The sequence below is a fragment of the Vombatus ursinus genome, unplaced genomic scaffold (genome assembly GCF_900497805.2).
Source record: "Vombatus ursinus unplaced genomic scaffold, bare-nosed wombat genome assembly UNPS02014812.1, whole genome shotgun sequence".
Lineage (NCBI taxonomy): Eukaryota > Metazoa > Chordata > Mammalia > Diprotodontia > Vombatidae > Vombatus > Vombatus ursinus.
Window position 1 is genome coordinate 74513122 of NW_020954590.1, and position 17733 is coordinate 74530854.

Genomic DNA, 17733 nt, shown 5'->3' on the forward strand with positions numbered 1-17733 from the left:
TCCTAGGTCCATACTTTTTTTTCCACCATTCTAATAGAGGGTCCTTATCATTTCACAACTGGATTATTTAAAATAATCCTTGAATTGACGTCACTGATTCACCCTGCCCAATGCCACCAGATTTATCTTCTTGAAATTCTTTTCTTTATGTCACTCCCCTGCTCAAAACCCTTAAATGACTCCCTAGCACACGGGTCCATAGCATTATGGTCAACTTTCTATGCTGGTATTCAAGGTCCTTCAAATACTGGTTCAATTCTTATTTCTCAGTATACCCTAACAGAAACATCTACTTTAATTATGCTGATCTCTTTAGTGTCCCTCATCTATACAAGGCATTTTTACTTGCATATTTATATGTGATACCTTTCATCTAAAAATTTCCCTCCTTTCTCTCCTCACATAACCTAATAATTTTTCAAAGGCCTGCTATAACATTCATTTGACAGTACTCACATACTACAACTTAACACTTGATATAGTATTTGATCACTGATTCAAGTGAAATGATTCCTCAAAATACTTTCCAAAATTTTAACAAAATAACCAATAACAAATACAAATCACTGCAGGCCCTTAGCAATGTCCTGAAAAGTCACAAATTCTGCAATAATATTAATGCTGTATATCTATACCGGATGTGGAATCTCTCTTTCTAAACAAAAGCCAGTAACCCAAAAGTGGGAAAATATCTAATAAAGGCCATATAGGTTAAAAAAAACTATTTAGAAAAAAAAATCAATGATCAATTCATTTGCTTTTTAAATTAATAAAGAAAATTAAAAGCAATGAATTCAAGAAAAAAAACATTTTGGTTGGATCAAATAGGAGGAAAAAAAGGAAGAAAAGAGAGAATGGAGGTTTATATACAGAGGACAGATTTTATGAAAAGAGCATTGCCTGTGTTGTGGACTTTGGAGAATACTGTCACTCAGGACTTAAAAAGCTATGGTAAAGATGTACAATTGTATGCCTCAATGGTTTTGTGAACTCTTGATGCCTGTCCAAAAGGCCAGATGACATTAAGCCACTGGGAAACCAGTTAACATCAGATATTTCACATCCCCAGAATATGCCAAAAGGTTAAAGCAGAGGCTAAAATTTTGTTGAAATGGCTATTTGCCTGTTGCACTTAAAATTCTTTACATTACCAAGCATTGGTATCACCAATCTTTATCATATGACAACTAAATTAATATTTACAAATTAGCTAAAATTGTGGGGATTTTTTTAATCTTCAGCATACTCTTCCTCATCTTTGTAAAATAGAGTGGACTGTACAAAATGATGACCATTTTGTATTTTTTGTTTCATTAGTTGTCACAACCAAAGAACTCACCACCTACTGACCAAGGTAGATGGTAATGAGCATCTCATTACTTATCTACAGAAGTCCTAAAACAGCTTTACTGGCAGGGTAGACCTCATACTCTACTGGCCTTCAAATCATGATGAAGCATCAGAGTAGGACTTTCTTCACAGACAAATAATTATATTTAACACACTTATACAGCATTTCAGTTTGTAAAATGCTTTGAGGAACTATATGAGCTAAGTATTACAAACAGTTAACAGGTTTATTTAACAGATCTCCATTTAACATATGAGAAAACAGAGATTCAGGGAAAGTAATCACCCTATATCAGAGATAGAATTCAATCCAAAGTCTTCTAAGGTCAAACTTGCTACTGTTTTCAGTAGTCCATAATAACAAAGAAATAATACTAAATTTTTACCTATGAAGACAAAAGGTTTGTATCACTCACAAGCTTCTACTAATGGAATAAGTACTAAGGGGGAAAAACTGTAGGGAGGAATAAGGAGGAAAAAAGAGGAAAAGAAATTAGAGAAGGTATAAGTAGAGAAATATGATACAGTATCACAGATAACCAGAGAGAAGAACAATGATCAAGAAATCCAATAAGAAATTACGGTGAGTTCTACCTACCACAGAACTGGACAAAAAGTAACTCAAAAGCCTATGGGCAATAGTGAAGGGAGCCACAATCAAAGTCAATACAAGCAAATAAATCATCAACCTCACAGCATGACCAGGGTGGAATTACTATGTTTAAACATGTTTAAACAAAAGACTCTGTATTTGGGACAGGAAGAGTAGAGGGATCTTCAGAGAAAACACCAAGGAGATTGTAAACCCACAGCAAGGTCTTTGGAAGAAACTGGCAATGCTGGTGACCAATTTGGTTAGGGCAACAACCTGGATCCAGAGCTCCAGGGTCCCTAGTTTACCGTGCAGAGATGATTTAAAGGGCCTTGATATCTAGCACTGTGAACCTCAAGAACCTAGAGGGAGGAACAGGAAGTGTTAACCCTGGGTTGCAAAAGTCAGAAATCCAAGTAACCCAGCTGTCAATCAATCATGGCCAATAATCCACCTAAAAGTACAGGGAGGCAGAGCCTGTCTTTGCCACAAAGCCTACGTTCAAGAACTTACAGCTGGCAAGATGGGTAAATTATAGAGAGTGACCACTAAGAAGCACCCTTATAGGTCTAGAAATGTCCAAATATTCAACATAGAAGAAGAGAGTAACTCAATCACTACAAGCTACAACTCAAAGGCAAAAAAAATGCTTTTCCACAAACACTACCTGAATTCCTAAATTAAATTAAGCAAAAGATTTTTTTTAATGAAATAAAAGCTCTGGAAAAAAGGACTGGACAAACAAATAGCACAGAACATAAAATAGTAAACCTCACCAAATAACAGAAGCCCTGAACCGCCCCCCCCCAAAAAAAGACTAAACAGAAATCAAAGACTCCATGAGCCAAGAAATATTACAACAAAATCAAAAGATTGGAAACGTAAGACAAAATCTTCATTCAAAAGCAACTGCCATGAAAAATAGGTCAAGACATTTAAGAATCATTAGATTTCCCCAAAAACAATCATTTTTAAATAAGAGTACAGAGTCCAGATATCCATATCAAAACATCACAAATAAAAATTACCAAGATCTTTTAAAACCTGAGGACAAAGATAGAAAGAATCCAATGATCAGCTCCTGAAAGGAACTCCAAAAGAAAAAAACAAAATCTAGAGCTTCCACATTAAAAAATAAAATACTCCAAACTTCAAGCAGTTCAAGTCCCAAGAAACCAATAAGGATGACAAAGGACTTGAGAGGGGATCTTGAAATACAATATTCCAAAAGGCAAAAAATATGGGTTTATAACTAAGAATACCTAATTACTTTAGGAAGTTGAGTGCAATCCTATAGGGGAGGGGTGAAGCTGAGATGGAGTCAAGATGGAAGAGTAGAGAAGCAAGCACAGTAAGCTCCACCACCTGGAAAACTCCTCCAAAAAGACCTAGAAAAGGCAATAGACCAAATTTTGACTAGGAAATCTAAGAAAGTCACAGTGAATCATTTTTTCAACTCAAGTCTGGAGAGGGAGACAGACAGTGATGCCTGTTGATCGTGAGAGGATGGAATATGGCCAGGAGCACACAGTACAAAACACTCCAATGCAAAGAAGACATTGTGCACCAGAACATGAGGACATTCCAGATCTGTACTGGGGCACAACAGGGTGTGGGAACAGATGCCAGCTGGAAACTCTGTTGCCCAATTCTGGGTCACTGATTTAGGGTAGAGTGGCATTCTGAGGTGAGAAGCAGTCACAGGTTCTGAATCGCACACTGCACAAGAAGGACGTTCAGAAGTAAGCAGTAGATATGTGGCTCAGACCCCGGGAGTGGAACAGGATTTCAGTTCCAGCTTCCATTCCAATCTAAAGCATGACTAGAAATAGTCAAGGCAGGAATCCCAGACACAAAGGAAACTCGTACTTGTCTTTCTGAACTATCAGAGTTTGCCAGCTAACTAATAGTGGCTGAGTCCTAAAAGACTCTTCTGTTGCTCAGAATCAAATCCAAGCTAGAAACCTTCAAAGCTCCAAATCAGTGGATTAGTCATCAGACTTTGTGCTACATCAGACCATGCCGGAAGCACTGAAAGCTTCTTGGTCTCCAGCTTGGGCTGGCCCTGAAAACCTGGAATAACACAACACTCAATACACTTATGAAAGCAGCAACAAGACCAGCTCAGACCTTTCCTCAGGAAGTACTCAGAGCCTAGCCCTAATGTCAAGTCCAAAGTCAGAAAGTAATAAAGAACAAACAAGAATTTTTAAAGTCCCATGATAAAATGCTATTATGGTGAAAGGATGCTCAAGAACTACACTCAAAATCCAGAAGAAAAGAATGACTCCAAAACATCTACAAGTAAAGTCTCAATGAAAAACTTAGCTTGGGCACATATTCATCCTGAATTCCTGGAAGACATAAAGCAAGAGTTAAGAGTTAAAGAATATTTTTATAAATGATAAGAGATTGCTAGAGGAAAAATCTAGAAAAGAAATTTATCATGGAAGAAAGAACTGGGAAGGAAAATAACAGTTTAGAGGAACAAAACCTTGTTGGAGCCACAAATTCCCTGAAAATTAGAATGGACCAAAAAGAAGCCAATGATTCCATGAGAAAAAAAAAAATTAAAACAAAGGCAAAAGACTGAAAAAATGAAAGGAAAGCTAAGTCATCTCATAGCAAAAACAACTGATCTAAAAAACAGCTCAAGGAGAAAAAAATTTAAGAATTACTGGACTACCTGAAAGCTACAACCAAAATAAAGGACAGACATTAGGCTTCAAGAAATCTTAAAAGAAAACTGTCCAGATGTCTTAGAACCAGAGAGCAAAGTGAAATAGAAAGAATCTGGCTTGGAACTTCTTCCTCCATTAAACAATACCCACATCCCTCATTTTAGTTCTCTCAGTTTTCCTTGTACTACACTTGTGTACATTATTCTCCCCCTATCTATGCACAAAGCACCGTACTGGCCCTGAGCAAAGATGTGAACATATGATTAAGACAGCCCCTATTTTTATGCAACTTAAATTCCAATGGAGGATATGACCCACATGTAATTATAATGCAGAAAAGCATATGATAAGGACATAAGAAAGGTACAGAAAGCTAGTTATAAATGTCTGAGAAAGAGAAAATGATTTTTGATTGGGAGAGATCAAAAAAAAGTTTCACAGAGTAAAAGATATGTAAGTCAGGTCTTCAAGGATGGGCAAGATTTCAACAAGTCTGTGGAAATAAAACTTAGAACTTTATCATAAGTTATTATATACTGTCTTATGTTAGTTATTTCACTTGATTATTTTATCTCCAGCAAAATATAAAACGATTAGCTCCAGTGCTCTCCCCTAAGTATCTAGTACAGTACTAGGCAAACAAAAGATGTTTAATAAATGTTTGCTGATAGATCATCACAACAGAATCCTGAAATATAGCTCTATACCAGGCCTGCACAACCTGTGGCCCACCAAAAGATTTTGGGTGGCCTGCAAAAAATGTAGAGGATGTCCTTTGGCGGGCCGCAGGTTGTGCATGCCTGCTCTATACCAATGCTGGTTTTAACCAAGCCACAGAATCAATTATTTCAATAAGCTAAATCATTCAATACCAAAAGCATCTAACAAAAACCACTATGAAGAAATCTCTTCATTATCCAGACTTCACCACCATGCCTCAGCTGCCTTCTCCCATTGTTGGAACCCCCATTTTGAAGACTAGACGTCTTTCATTGTCTGGACTCTACCACCACTCCTCTTCCCTGGTTTTTCAGCTTCTTTTCATGTGTTATCTTCCACCATTAGAATTTAAGAATCTTGAGGGCAGGGATTATCTTTCCTTTCACTTGCATTTTTATCCCCAGTTTTTAGAACAGTGTCTGACACATAGTAAATATATAACAACTTGTTCACTTAACTTAGTGGTCATTTTAAGTTTATGAGCTTACTAATATTGAAGAAAATCGAATGAAGAATTATAGTAGGTATAAGGTTCTAAACAATAGAGGGACATTACTAACTTTATCTGTTATATCTTGTCAACATTCTAATTTATTTTGGGTGCTAAAGAATGACTAATCAATCCAAATATAATCCAAGTCTTAGAAAGTTTACAGAGACCTAATGCTGCTAAGAATAACTGATATTTCCCAAAAGAAAAGAATGTGTCCAGCTAATTTTTAAAAAGTCAACAGCTACTTAATTCATTCAACTTATAGCAGATTAGCAGGCTCACTAAATTCTTTAGCATTAAAGTTTTCCTAAGATTCAGGATGCAGTACAGAATACAAGAGTAGACTAATTTCAATGAGGCTCCCCATTGGGTCTTTTTTAAAAGTTAGAAGGATATCAGAATGACAAAAATTAATGTACCTATTTTATCCTAGTGCATGGCCTCTAACTAGATAACAATCTATTACTGTTCAGTATCAAAGCTTTATCCTGCCCACAGATATTCAGAACAGAAGGAAGGCAAAAAAAAAGGAGGGGGTTCTTTATATCTCAGGGCATATGAGATATCATCCCATATTTAGCAGAAGAGACTTAAGATCTATTGACTTAAATGCCTTTCACAAAAACAAAAATTATAGAACTAATGAAATATTAGAGACAGAATAGACCTCAGAGATCATTAAGTTATTTATCTCCTTTTTGCAGTTGGGAAAACAGGCCCAGACCAATTAAATGACATTCTCAAAGCTGTACAAGAAGTTAGTGGCCAACTTGGATCCAAAATTCCAAATCTCCAAATATCCAAATATCCTGATATCCACTGCCATGTTCTTTGTGTTACAATACACTGCCTCCCAGTGTATTGAGTGTAGTCACTTAAATAGTCTTGAATCCAGGTTTAGATCTGTTTACAAATGTGACAAAAACAATATGGCTCATGTTAAATGCCAAGGTTACAATTTAATTAAATTAATTCTGGTATAATTCAAATATTTTTAAACTGCTATGCACATTAAAATTATTACAAGCAAAATGTCAAGATTATGAGATAAAGTAAAGCTAAAATCCTTGACTAGCCACATGAGTAGCAGTCATACTTTAATATGTGGAAAGACTGAAATGAGGAGAAAGCTGTGTCCCTTATCCTCTTCACCTTTAATCTTCATTACTAATATTCCCCCAAGGGAGAGAAAGGTTCTTTCAAGTCACTTCAGATGAAAGACCATAAGCCTGTCATACATAACCTTTTGTCTTTTTTAACCATGCCATTTCAAAAAGCACGCTTTACAGTAGACCTGTCAAGACAGTCAAACAAAAATTGAATCATGTTTAAAGCTATGACTCAAACAAGAGATTTAACATTTCTCTTGCTTAGCATATCCAATTTTAGACATCTCTAAATCTCTTTATACTACATAACTATTTTCTAAAATAAAGGCATGAGAATAAGCTTTTAAAAAAAAGTACAGAAAAAAAATTGCAAAGCAGTAAGATTTACTTTTTGAGAAACTCTTAAATTTTCTAGTGTGTTGACATGGCTTGGGCAGTGTAATTCTGTAGCCATCACTTAAAATAATCATACTTCTTTGTATTTGTCTGAACTCTCACTCCTAAAAGCTCAGAGCACTTAAACCTATCTAATCTTCAACAGCTTTACGAACTCTTCTCCCAACCATACACATGAGAAAAACAGGCATAGGTTAAATGATTTTGTACTGTGGTTCAGTAGAAGCAGAATAAAACTTGGATCACCTGACTCCAATGCTCTTTCTAGCAACTAAATTTTCTCTTTTAAAAACGGATCTCAAATAATTTTGTGGCATACTATACCCATTCTTTAAATATTATAACTATTGTTAGCAAAATAAACAAAACTAATATCCATAAAGAAATAAAGGAAGTCAATTAAAAAGCAATATCATTCATTCTACCTCAGTGAAAAAGAAAACTGTTATCCTTTGAAAACAATGAATCTAAAGTGGATTCTTAGATAAATGACTTAATCATGAATATTTTAGGATCTCTAAAAAAAAAAGTAATAGAGTTAAGATGGACTTTTTTTTAATAAGTTGTTTCCAACTAAAGAGTGCTGCATTTTGTTTTCTCCTCAAAAAGAACTTTCAACACATCAAATTTGAAATCAAGTACTGGGATTAAAAAAATAGGAACCACATGATGAGGAATATGTTCTGTATATTTTTATTTTCTTCCATTCTGTTCTTTCATTACAATCAGATCTATACAAAAGTGGAACAGCTTGCCCCTGAGAGGTGATAGTTCTCCATCACCAGTTGGAAGTCTCCAACAAAATGCTAGCTGACCACTTAATGGGCAGGTTACAGAGGGGATTTTTGTTTAAGGTATAGATTGAACTAAATCATTCCCTGAGGTCCCTTCCAGCTGTGAGATTCAGTAATATCACAATGTTACCACAATCAAAAGACTTACCCGGAATGCAGCAAGAATGATTCTAGTCACTTTTTCTTTAACAGATTCTTGAAGGATATCAGACAGAACAGGAATAATGTTATATCGACGAAGATGTTCACACATTTGAGGGCTAAATGCCAGTAGCCATATTGAGAAAATCATTTGATACTGGAGTTGGAAGCCACATTTGTTACTCAAAACTCCCATTATACTAAAAAATAAACATATTTTTAAAATTATGGTAAGTTAAAAAACAAAGGAAAACCACATTTAAGTACGATAGCTAATAAAACAAATCATCACGAATTATATTCACACAGTTTTTTCCCTCCTTGTCAGCAATAAAGATTAAACAGTGAAGAGCCCACTTATTGAAGGCCAGTTTGAGTTCCAGCCTCAAATTGTGTTCCCTCCCTAGACTCAGTCTAGGAAACAGGGACAGTTACAAGGTTAAAAAACCCAGGATCCTGGCTCCCTCACTGCTTTCTAGTGCCCTCTCCCCTAAACTTATATAAGTATCTCAACACAGACTGCTGACCACGTGCAGCAATACAGTCACCTAGCTGTCTGTCCCTGGAAGAGATGTAATCTCATCAACTTTCACTGCTTCACTTATCAGATCTCTGTAAATGACTGACCAATCTCCATCTCTCAACTTCTTCCCAAGAGTTTCAGTTCTGAATTTCCAACTACCAACTAAACATATGTCCTACTGCATTTCAAGCTTCGTGTTGAAAACTAAACTCATCCTCTCACAAAAACCTGCCCCTCATTTTAAGTTTACAGACATTTTCCAATCACTCAAGTTTGAAACCTTGGAGTTACCTTTGACATTCAATCTCCCTCTTCCTCTACTTTCAGTCACATGCCAGTTCTTATTGTTTCTACTTGTGAAAAAGATATTTAATCTATCGCCAATTCTTCACTTCTACCACCTTAGTTCAGGATTTCATTTCCTCTTAATCAGTCTTCCTACCTCTACTCTCACTTCAGCTCATACTTCACACCATCCTATATTTTGTAATCACGTCCTCCTTTCCCCTTCTCAAAAAATGGTTACCAAGTACCTACCAAAAAAAAAAAGTGATGAATATGAAGGACAAACAACAATAAAAACTCTTTAAATGCCTAACTTTCAAGACTCTGGTAAACCTGGCTCTAGTCTACCATTCCAGTCTATTACTTCACCTTACATTAATCTCCACCCATTCTGCATTCCAGCCAAAACAGACTTGATGCTGACCCTCCATTCTAATTATGCCTCTGTGCCCTTAAAATCCCACCTCTGCTTTTTAAATGTTTCCCTTCCATCAAATTTCAGCAACCAGAAGGGGCCTCACAGGCCATTTAGTCCACTTCTACAATACTTTAATCAAGTGGTCTTTCATCTCCATTTGAAAGCAACAAACCATAGTGGACAAAGTACTGGACTTGAGACTTATGAAGAACTGTGTACAAATCGCTCCTCAGACTCTGTGACCCTGTGAAAGCCATTTAACTTAATCTGTGTCTCAACTTCCTCACCTGTAAAATAGCAGTTTGACTAGAGAGGTTCTACAGGTCTCTCTTCAAGCTCCAATAAATCTATGACCCTATAAACTATGGAGAAATTATTACCTCCCAAAACAACTCATTCACTTCAGGAACATTCTAAATGTTGGAAAATTTTTCTTTGTATCATATCTAAATCTGCCTCCTGCCAACTTCTGCTCAATGCTCCTAATTCTGCCCCCTCTGAAGTCAAACAGAACCAGTCTAACTCATCTTATAACATAACAATTTTGGAATCCCTAGCACCTAGCACATTGCTTGGCACATAGTAGGTACATATATCAAGTATGCTTAATGATTTGAAGATAGTTGTCAGGTTCTCTTCTGCATAGTCCCTTTCCAGGCCAAACACCTCGATTTCATCTAGCTAATCTTCATGTTAGGTGCACTCTTCTGGATGAACTGTTGCTTGTCTATGTCTTTCAAAAAATATGGTGCCCGTAAATGAACACAGTAGTCTAGACTGGGGCAGAATATAATACACATTATGCTTCGTTCAAAGCAGACTATGATACCTTTATCTCTGGATGCTATAATGTCACACTGTTGATTTATATTGAGCTTCATTCTACTAAAACCCCCAATTCAGGTTCTACCTTATCTAACCTTCACATACAGCTGAAAGTGTATGCTCCTTCCTCAGTTTCCCATAGAACTTTGTATGACCTTCACTTTGGTATTCATTGCCTAATCTGTATTATAGTTGAGTGGGTAATGTCAGCTATTCATCTTTTCTCTCTCTAGTTTCAAAACACATGGACAAATTGCCTAGAAGATAAATAACAAATACTGGTTGAAGAGAATTGAAAAAAGCATGAAAATGAAACCAATATTCTAGAAGTTTAACTGGACCTGTTTCCCTGAAAATTATTAGCAAAAATTGCCTTATATGCTTAAAATGTCACTTTCTTTCACAAACAAAAAGATACTCACCAGTTAACCCCATCAGCTTCTACCCACGCAAAGCGATATTCATTAACACGAAGCATCAACTGAAGACATCCAGCAACACACTGAACATACTGGGAAGACTAAGTAAGAAAAAGAATGAAATCTTAAAGGTAGCATAAAGTTTGGATCCATAGAGCACTGAACCTAAAAAAAAAAAATGCTCACACACACACTCACATATATATGTATATCTTCCAACTAGAGGGGACCTTTTGTTCTCGTTGGAGCTAGGTAATCCAATTAACTGACCTTATAGAACAATCATTCTCTCTTGGTTCTAAGCTCTTCCCATATTATTATCTGACATATTAAACTCTCAAACAATTAAAAACCATTTATATATTTAAAGAGATTCAAGGAAAAACAGAAGGGAAGTACAGCTTATATACTGTCAGTTAAGCACAGTCTTTCAAAATACCATCTACCCTGAAAAAGTGGCACTGTATAGAGATCAAATGTGTTTATAAGGGTAAGAATTGATGATAAAATGAGAGGCAAGCAATTCTTAACGAACCTTCAAGTATAGAGATACACATAACTTCATACATAGTATAAAAACTAAAACAATCTGATTTTTAAAATGTTTTCCTAGCATTAAATACTCTCCTAAATTTATGAGCATATTCTATGAATGTTTAATTCTAACAGGCTTAAAATAAGTTAATATTTATATAATTTATTCTAAAAGTACTACATATGGAACCATATTGTCATTATAGATAAAGTATAACAAACACCAAAATTAAGGCAGTGACTGTAATTCAGAGCTTTTTAAACACTTTCTGGCAATGAACTATTTATCCGTTATCATCTACTAGCCTAGCAAAATGGGCAAACCTAGCTAAGTTTGGAGAAGGCTAGCCACAAGATGATAAATTTCTAATACATAAACATTATGTCCCTTGGTCTGACATATTTTCTCCCCTTTCGTCACTCCACTATCCATTCAGTATTCTCCATTTACCGGGCTGCTACTTTCCACTCAGGGACATCTGCTCCCTAGGTGAATGAAATCACACTCTCTTAAACAAAACATAATGATGGTCAAATTTCTCCAGAAGTCCCACTGCCCATCCTTTTACTTTTATCCATGGACTAGGCAAAAGGATTAATTAGACAACAAACCTTCTGCCCCAGTCCAACCCCTTTTCTCCCATCCATATGGTCAGTGTCCACTATTCCTCCCTCAACTGCCAAGCGTTCCTTGGCATTCAGAAGTGATTTGCCTAAACCATTCAGGAAAAAAACGATGACATGACATTGAGGAGAATATCCTGTACGATGCCAGAGTCAAGATGGGTTCTTTGATCAAAGAATATGATGGAAAGATAGCCATAAGGAAAGAGTCTGTCCATAGCATTATTTCACTCAAAGGAACAACTGCTTGATGATAAGTGTTAATAAGAAGTTAATCTATGCCACAAGGATCAGCCGTTGACCAGCCGTTGATCATCTAGGTTCTCAACCACTCACAGTAATAGTTCACTGTAAGAAGAGCCTAGGTTTCCCATCCCTCAGAGACTTATCAGAGAATGAGCTGAACTTGGTGGAGAATAGAAGGAGACACTAAGCTTGTAACAGGCATAGCCATCCACAAACTAAGCATCAGAAAAGTTCAAAAGGTCCAAATTCTTACAAGGAGTTATACAGAATGACAGTGGCAGGCAAACAAACTCCCTGGGAATACCACCCACAAGGTAAAACGGTAAAGATGTAGCCTGTAATTTAACATCACTTGCAAAAGCCTGTATTTCTTACTAATAACTTCATCTTGGATGCCAATGCCCTTAATCTGTATATAGAAGACTTGTAAAATGATGGGAGAGTAAGCATATAAATTAGTAGCTGATGTTTCTTCTTGTGTTTTATTAATGATGATCTTTGCCCTGACAATTCAAAGGTCTCATTATACAAAATGAGCTGATTCAGGGATATCTCCCACATAAATAACAAGTCTTTTCCTGTCAGTTTGAAATATAATCTATTTTTTTTTCCTGCAATGTTATTTGTTGCCTGTCTTGTCAAGTGCTATTAAATCTTTTCTTGAGGCATTCATGATATAAAGGCATTAGTTGTCTTCAGGGTGGTTGTTGACCTTTTCTCATTCCTTTTTCATTAATTACACTTTCCCATATATTTCTGACGATTTTCACCTTTTCCCACCTTTGCTGTGAAGTTATCTACCACACATCAGAATACATGGTGATTTAATTTGGTGAATCTTATCAAATTCTTCACAGAATCCTTCTACTTCTTCATATTTTGCAACTGATGATGGCACATAAGCTGCATTTATTTTCATGGTGGACTTACTACAAATACTTATCACGAATACTGTGAATAAGATGACCAGATATCCCATAACATGCTTTTTGTTGTCTCTGGATATAAATGCAAATGGATTGCAAAAATGTCCAAGATTGATATGATTCAGCATACTTCCCAATCCTCCAAGTCCCACCCCATGCAGTATTCCACTGGTCACTGAACAAGTTTGTCACAAATCTGTCAACATCACCACAGAACCACATATAAGAAATTAAATAATGTCTAATGCTCTTTGTTTCACTGATGCTGAGACTTCTTCCATTTTTCTTTATTTCAATAGTTTCATAGGAACTCCTAAGCAGAAAGTTATACACACACACATCTCTGCCCCAAAGCATTAAGAATGTCATTTGATATTATTAAGATTATATTTAATGTTCATAATAGAAGTAGATTACATTCTGTATCAGCAATCATCTTGCAAAAATTTTTTAAAAGTTAAACTAGCTTCCAACATAGTCCTCACCGTAGCTTAAAATTTTAAACTTACTAAAATTATGTCAATATCAGGGTTTTTTTCAGTGATTTTATTACAAATAGAGACTAAAAATATAATGGAAGTCAACATGAAAATAAGATTCATTCTGCAAATATCTGTTTCACAAATAACTTTGAAGGAAAGCAACTAATATATAAAGTAGTGTCATCCTATATTACTGCTGTGCTATACTTTGAGAATGACAGTAACTCAGAGTTTACAATAGATTCTATTTTCCAAATTGCCTGCATACGACTCTTGCCAGTTCTTCCAACACAGTTTGATGGTTACTTAAAATTTTTAAAAAGAAAAATAAAAACTTTCAGATTACAACTGTGTGCCTTTTGTCTAAAGATCTACCAAAGCAGGAGGAGGAGCCAAGAAGGCAGAGAAATGAGAGGAAGTTCCCAAGCTCTCCCCAGTTTCCCTCAGAAACAATGTTAAATCAAGCCTCTAAACGAATTCTGGAACAACAGAACCCACAAAAAGATGGAGCAAAATTCTATCTACAAAAGATCTATTACAGGAGAGGGGTGGAAGACAAGCACTGTTTGAACTTTACTCTTATCAGATTTGGCTCAAAGTGGGAATAACATACAAACATATAAAAGACAGAAATATATCTTACTCTATAGGGAAGTACGAGGGAAAGGAAAAAAGAAAGGAGGAGGGACTGACAGAATGGAGGGCAGATTGAGGGAGGAGGTGGTCAAAAGCAAAACACTGGTGAGCAGGGACAAGGGGAAAGTAAAGAGGGAGAGAAAAGTACAAAAAGGGGAAAAGTAAGATGGAGGGAAATACACAGTAATCATAACTGTGAATGTGAATGGGTTGAACTCTCCCATAAAACAGAAGTGTTAACAGAATGGATTAAAAAACAGAATCCTACAATATGCTGTTTACAAGAAACACATCTGAAACAGAGAGACACACACAGAATAAAGGTAAAAGGCTGTAGCACATTAGCTGAAATTAAAAAAAGCAGGGGGAACAATCATGATCTCAGAACAAGGCAAAAGCAAAAACAGATCTAACTAAAAGAGACAAGGAAGGAAACTACAGTTTGCTAAAAGGTACCACAGACAAGGAGGTAATGTCAATACTAAACATAATCACCAAATGGTATACCATCTAAATTTCAAAAATAAAAGTTAAATAAGTTGTAGGAGGAAATAGACAGTAAACTATACTAGTTGGGAACTCAACCTGCCCCTCTCAGAACTAGATAAATCTAACCACAAAATAAACAAGAAAAAAATTAAGGAGATGAACAGAATTTTAGAAAAGTTAGATATGACAGACCTCCAGAAAAAACTGAATGGGGACAGAAAGGAATATACCTTTTTCTCAGTGGTACACAGCACCTACACAAAAAGTGACCATGTATTAGGGCATAAAAACCTCACAAATGCAGAAAGACAGAAATATTAAATGCATCCTTTTCAGATCATGATGCAATAAAAACTACATGTAATAAAAAGCCATGGAAAGATAGATTAAAAATTAATTGGAAATAAAATACTCTAAACCTAAAGAATGAGTGAGTTAAACAACAAATCACAGAAACAACAATTTCATCAAAGAGAATGACAATGAGACAACATATCAAAATTTATCAGATGCAGCCAAAGTAGTATTTGGGGGAAATTTAAATATCTAAATGTTTACATGAATAAAACAGAGAAAGAGCAGATCAATGAATTGGGCATGCAACTAAAAAAAAAACTAGGAAAAGAACAAATTAAAAATCTCCAATTAAACACCAAATTAGAAATTCTGAAAATCAAAAGATTAATAAAATTGAAAGAAAACTATTGAACTAATAAATAAAACTAAGAACTGGTTTTATGAAAAAAAAACAATAAAATTGATAAACCTTTGGTCAATTTGATTTAAAAAAAGAAGAAAAGCAAACTGCCAGTATCAAAAATGAAAAGAGTGAATTCACCACCAATAAAGAGGAAATTAAAGCAATAATTAGGAGCTACTTTGCCCAACTGTATGCCAATAAATCTGACAATCTAAGTGAAATGGGTGAATATTTACAAAAATATAAATTGCCCAGATTAACAGAAGAAATAAAATGCTTAAATAACTACATTTTAGAAAAAGAAATTGAACAAGCCACCAGTGAACTCCCTAAGAAAAGTTATCTCCAGGGCCAGATGGATTCACAAACATTTAAAAAACAATTAATTCCAATACCATATAAACTATTGGGAAAAAGAAGTCAAAAAGTCCTACCAAATTTTTTTTTTGTGACACAAATATGGTGCTGATACCTAAACCAGGAAGAGTCTAAAGAGAGAAAGCAAATTATAAACCAATTTCCCTAATGAATATTGATGTAAAAATTTTAAATAAAATGTTAGCAAAAGATTACAGCAATTTATCACCAGGATAATACACTATGACCAGGTAGAATTTATACCAGGAATGCAGGGCTGGTTCAATATTAGGAAAACTATCAGCAAAACTGACCATATCAACAACAAAATCAACAGAAAGCATATGATATCTCAATAGATGCAGAGAAGGCCTTCAAAAAAATACAGAACCCATAACTATTAAAAACACTAGAGAACATAGGAATAAATGGAACTTTCCTTAAAATGCTAAGTAATATTCATCTAAAACCATCAGTAGCATTATCTATAATGGGAATAGGCCTTCCCAATATGATCAGGGGTGAAACGAGGATGTCCATTATCACCACTATTATGCAGCATTGTACTTAAAATGTTAGCTTTAGCAATGAGAAGAAAAAGAAATGAAAGGAGTTAGAAGAGGCAATGAGGAAACAAAATTATCACTCTATGCAGATGATATGATAGTATACTTAGAGAATTCTAGAGAATAAACTAAAAAACTACTTGAAAAAATTAACAACTTTAGCAAAGTTGCAGGATATAAAATAAACCCACATAAATCATCAGCTTTTCTACATATTACCAACAAAGCTCAGCAAGAAGATTTAGAAAGAAAAATTCCACTTAAATAACTGTAGACAATATAAAATTATCTGGGAGTCTACCTGCTGAGACAAACCCAGGAATCATATGAACACAAAAACTTTTCACACATGAAAAGTCAGATCTAAACAACTGGAAAAATATCAGTTGCTCATGGATGGGTAAGCCAAGCTAATATAGTAAAGATGACAATTCTACCTAAATTAATTTATTCAATGTCATACCAATCAAACTACCAAAAATTATTTTATAGAGCTAGAAAAAATAATGACAAAATTTGTCTGGAAGAGCAAAAGGTCAAGAATATCAAGGGAATTAACGGAACAAACACAAAGCAAGGTGGCCTAGCCATACCATATCTAAAACTATGTTATAAGGCAGCAATTATGAAAACTATTTTGTACTGGCTAAGAATTAGAATGGTGGATCAGTTAGGCACACAAGACAGTAGTAAATGACTATAGTAACCTACTGCTTGATAAACCCAAAGACTCCAGCTTCTGGTATAAGAAATCACTATCTGGGGGGGGGCGGAGCCAAGATGGCAGAGGGAAAGCAGTGACTGTCTTGAGCTCTCTCCCAAAGCCCTCCAAATACCTAAAAAAATGGCTCTAAACAAATTCTAAAGCAGCAGAACCCACAAAAAGACAGAGTGAAACAAATTTCTAGCCAAAGACAGCCTGGATGGTTGATCAGAAAGGTATATCGTGCCGGGCGGGGAGAGGAGCACAGTGCGGCGTGGGTGTACAGGCCACAGCGACCCTGGAGCAGGCCTCTGAGGACTGAATAGAGAGCACTGTGGCGGTTTCCAGACTTCTCAACTCAGGAAGGCCAAAGACAAGGTGGAAGGTCAGTGGGAAAAGTCTGTTACTGCAGTGAGAAAGGAGCTAGGTCTCAGTCACAAGTCCAGAGCATGGCCTGGGGCAGCGACTGTTTCCTGAGCTTCCGGCCCACAGACTGAGGGGAAATCAAGTGGCTGATCAGAGGGGGATTGCAGGGATCTCTTTGCCAGTGCTGAGGCAGGAATCTCTTGCTTTACCAGTGCTTGGATCTGGGTCACTGTTGTGAGGGGCAGTCCTGGGGCAAGGAGGAGGGCTGGTGTGGTGCAGCTTGTCTGCTGTGGAGAAGAAACACCTCGCCCCTTATCATACCACCATGGAAGAACTGAAAATTTACAGGTCCCTAGAA

General features: G+C 35.9%; 1 protein-coding gene across 2 annotated transcripts in view; it reads right to left on the minus strand.

Annotated features, from left to right (window-relative positions):
- Window positions 1-17733, minus strand: part of LOC114054217 (V-type proton ATPase subunit H) — a 110981-nt gene that overhangs the window by 64330 nt on the left and 28918 nt on the right. For both annotated transcript variants that reach the window (XM_027877389.1, XM_027877388.1), the window contains 2 exons: window positions 10750-10847; window positions 8284-8476 (listed from right to left, as the gene is read on the minus strand). In XM_027877389.1, coding sequence (XP_027733190.1) covers window positions 8284-8476; window positions 10750-10847 — 291 coding nt within the window. The remainder of the gene's footprint in view (window positions 1-8283; window positions 8477-10749; window positions 10848-17733) is intronic.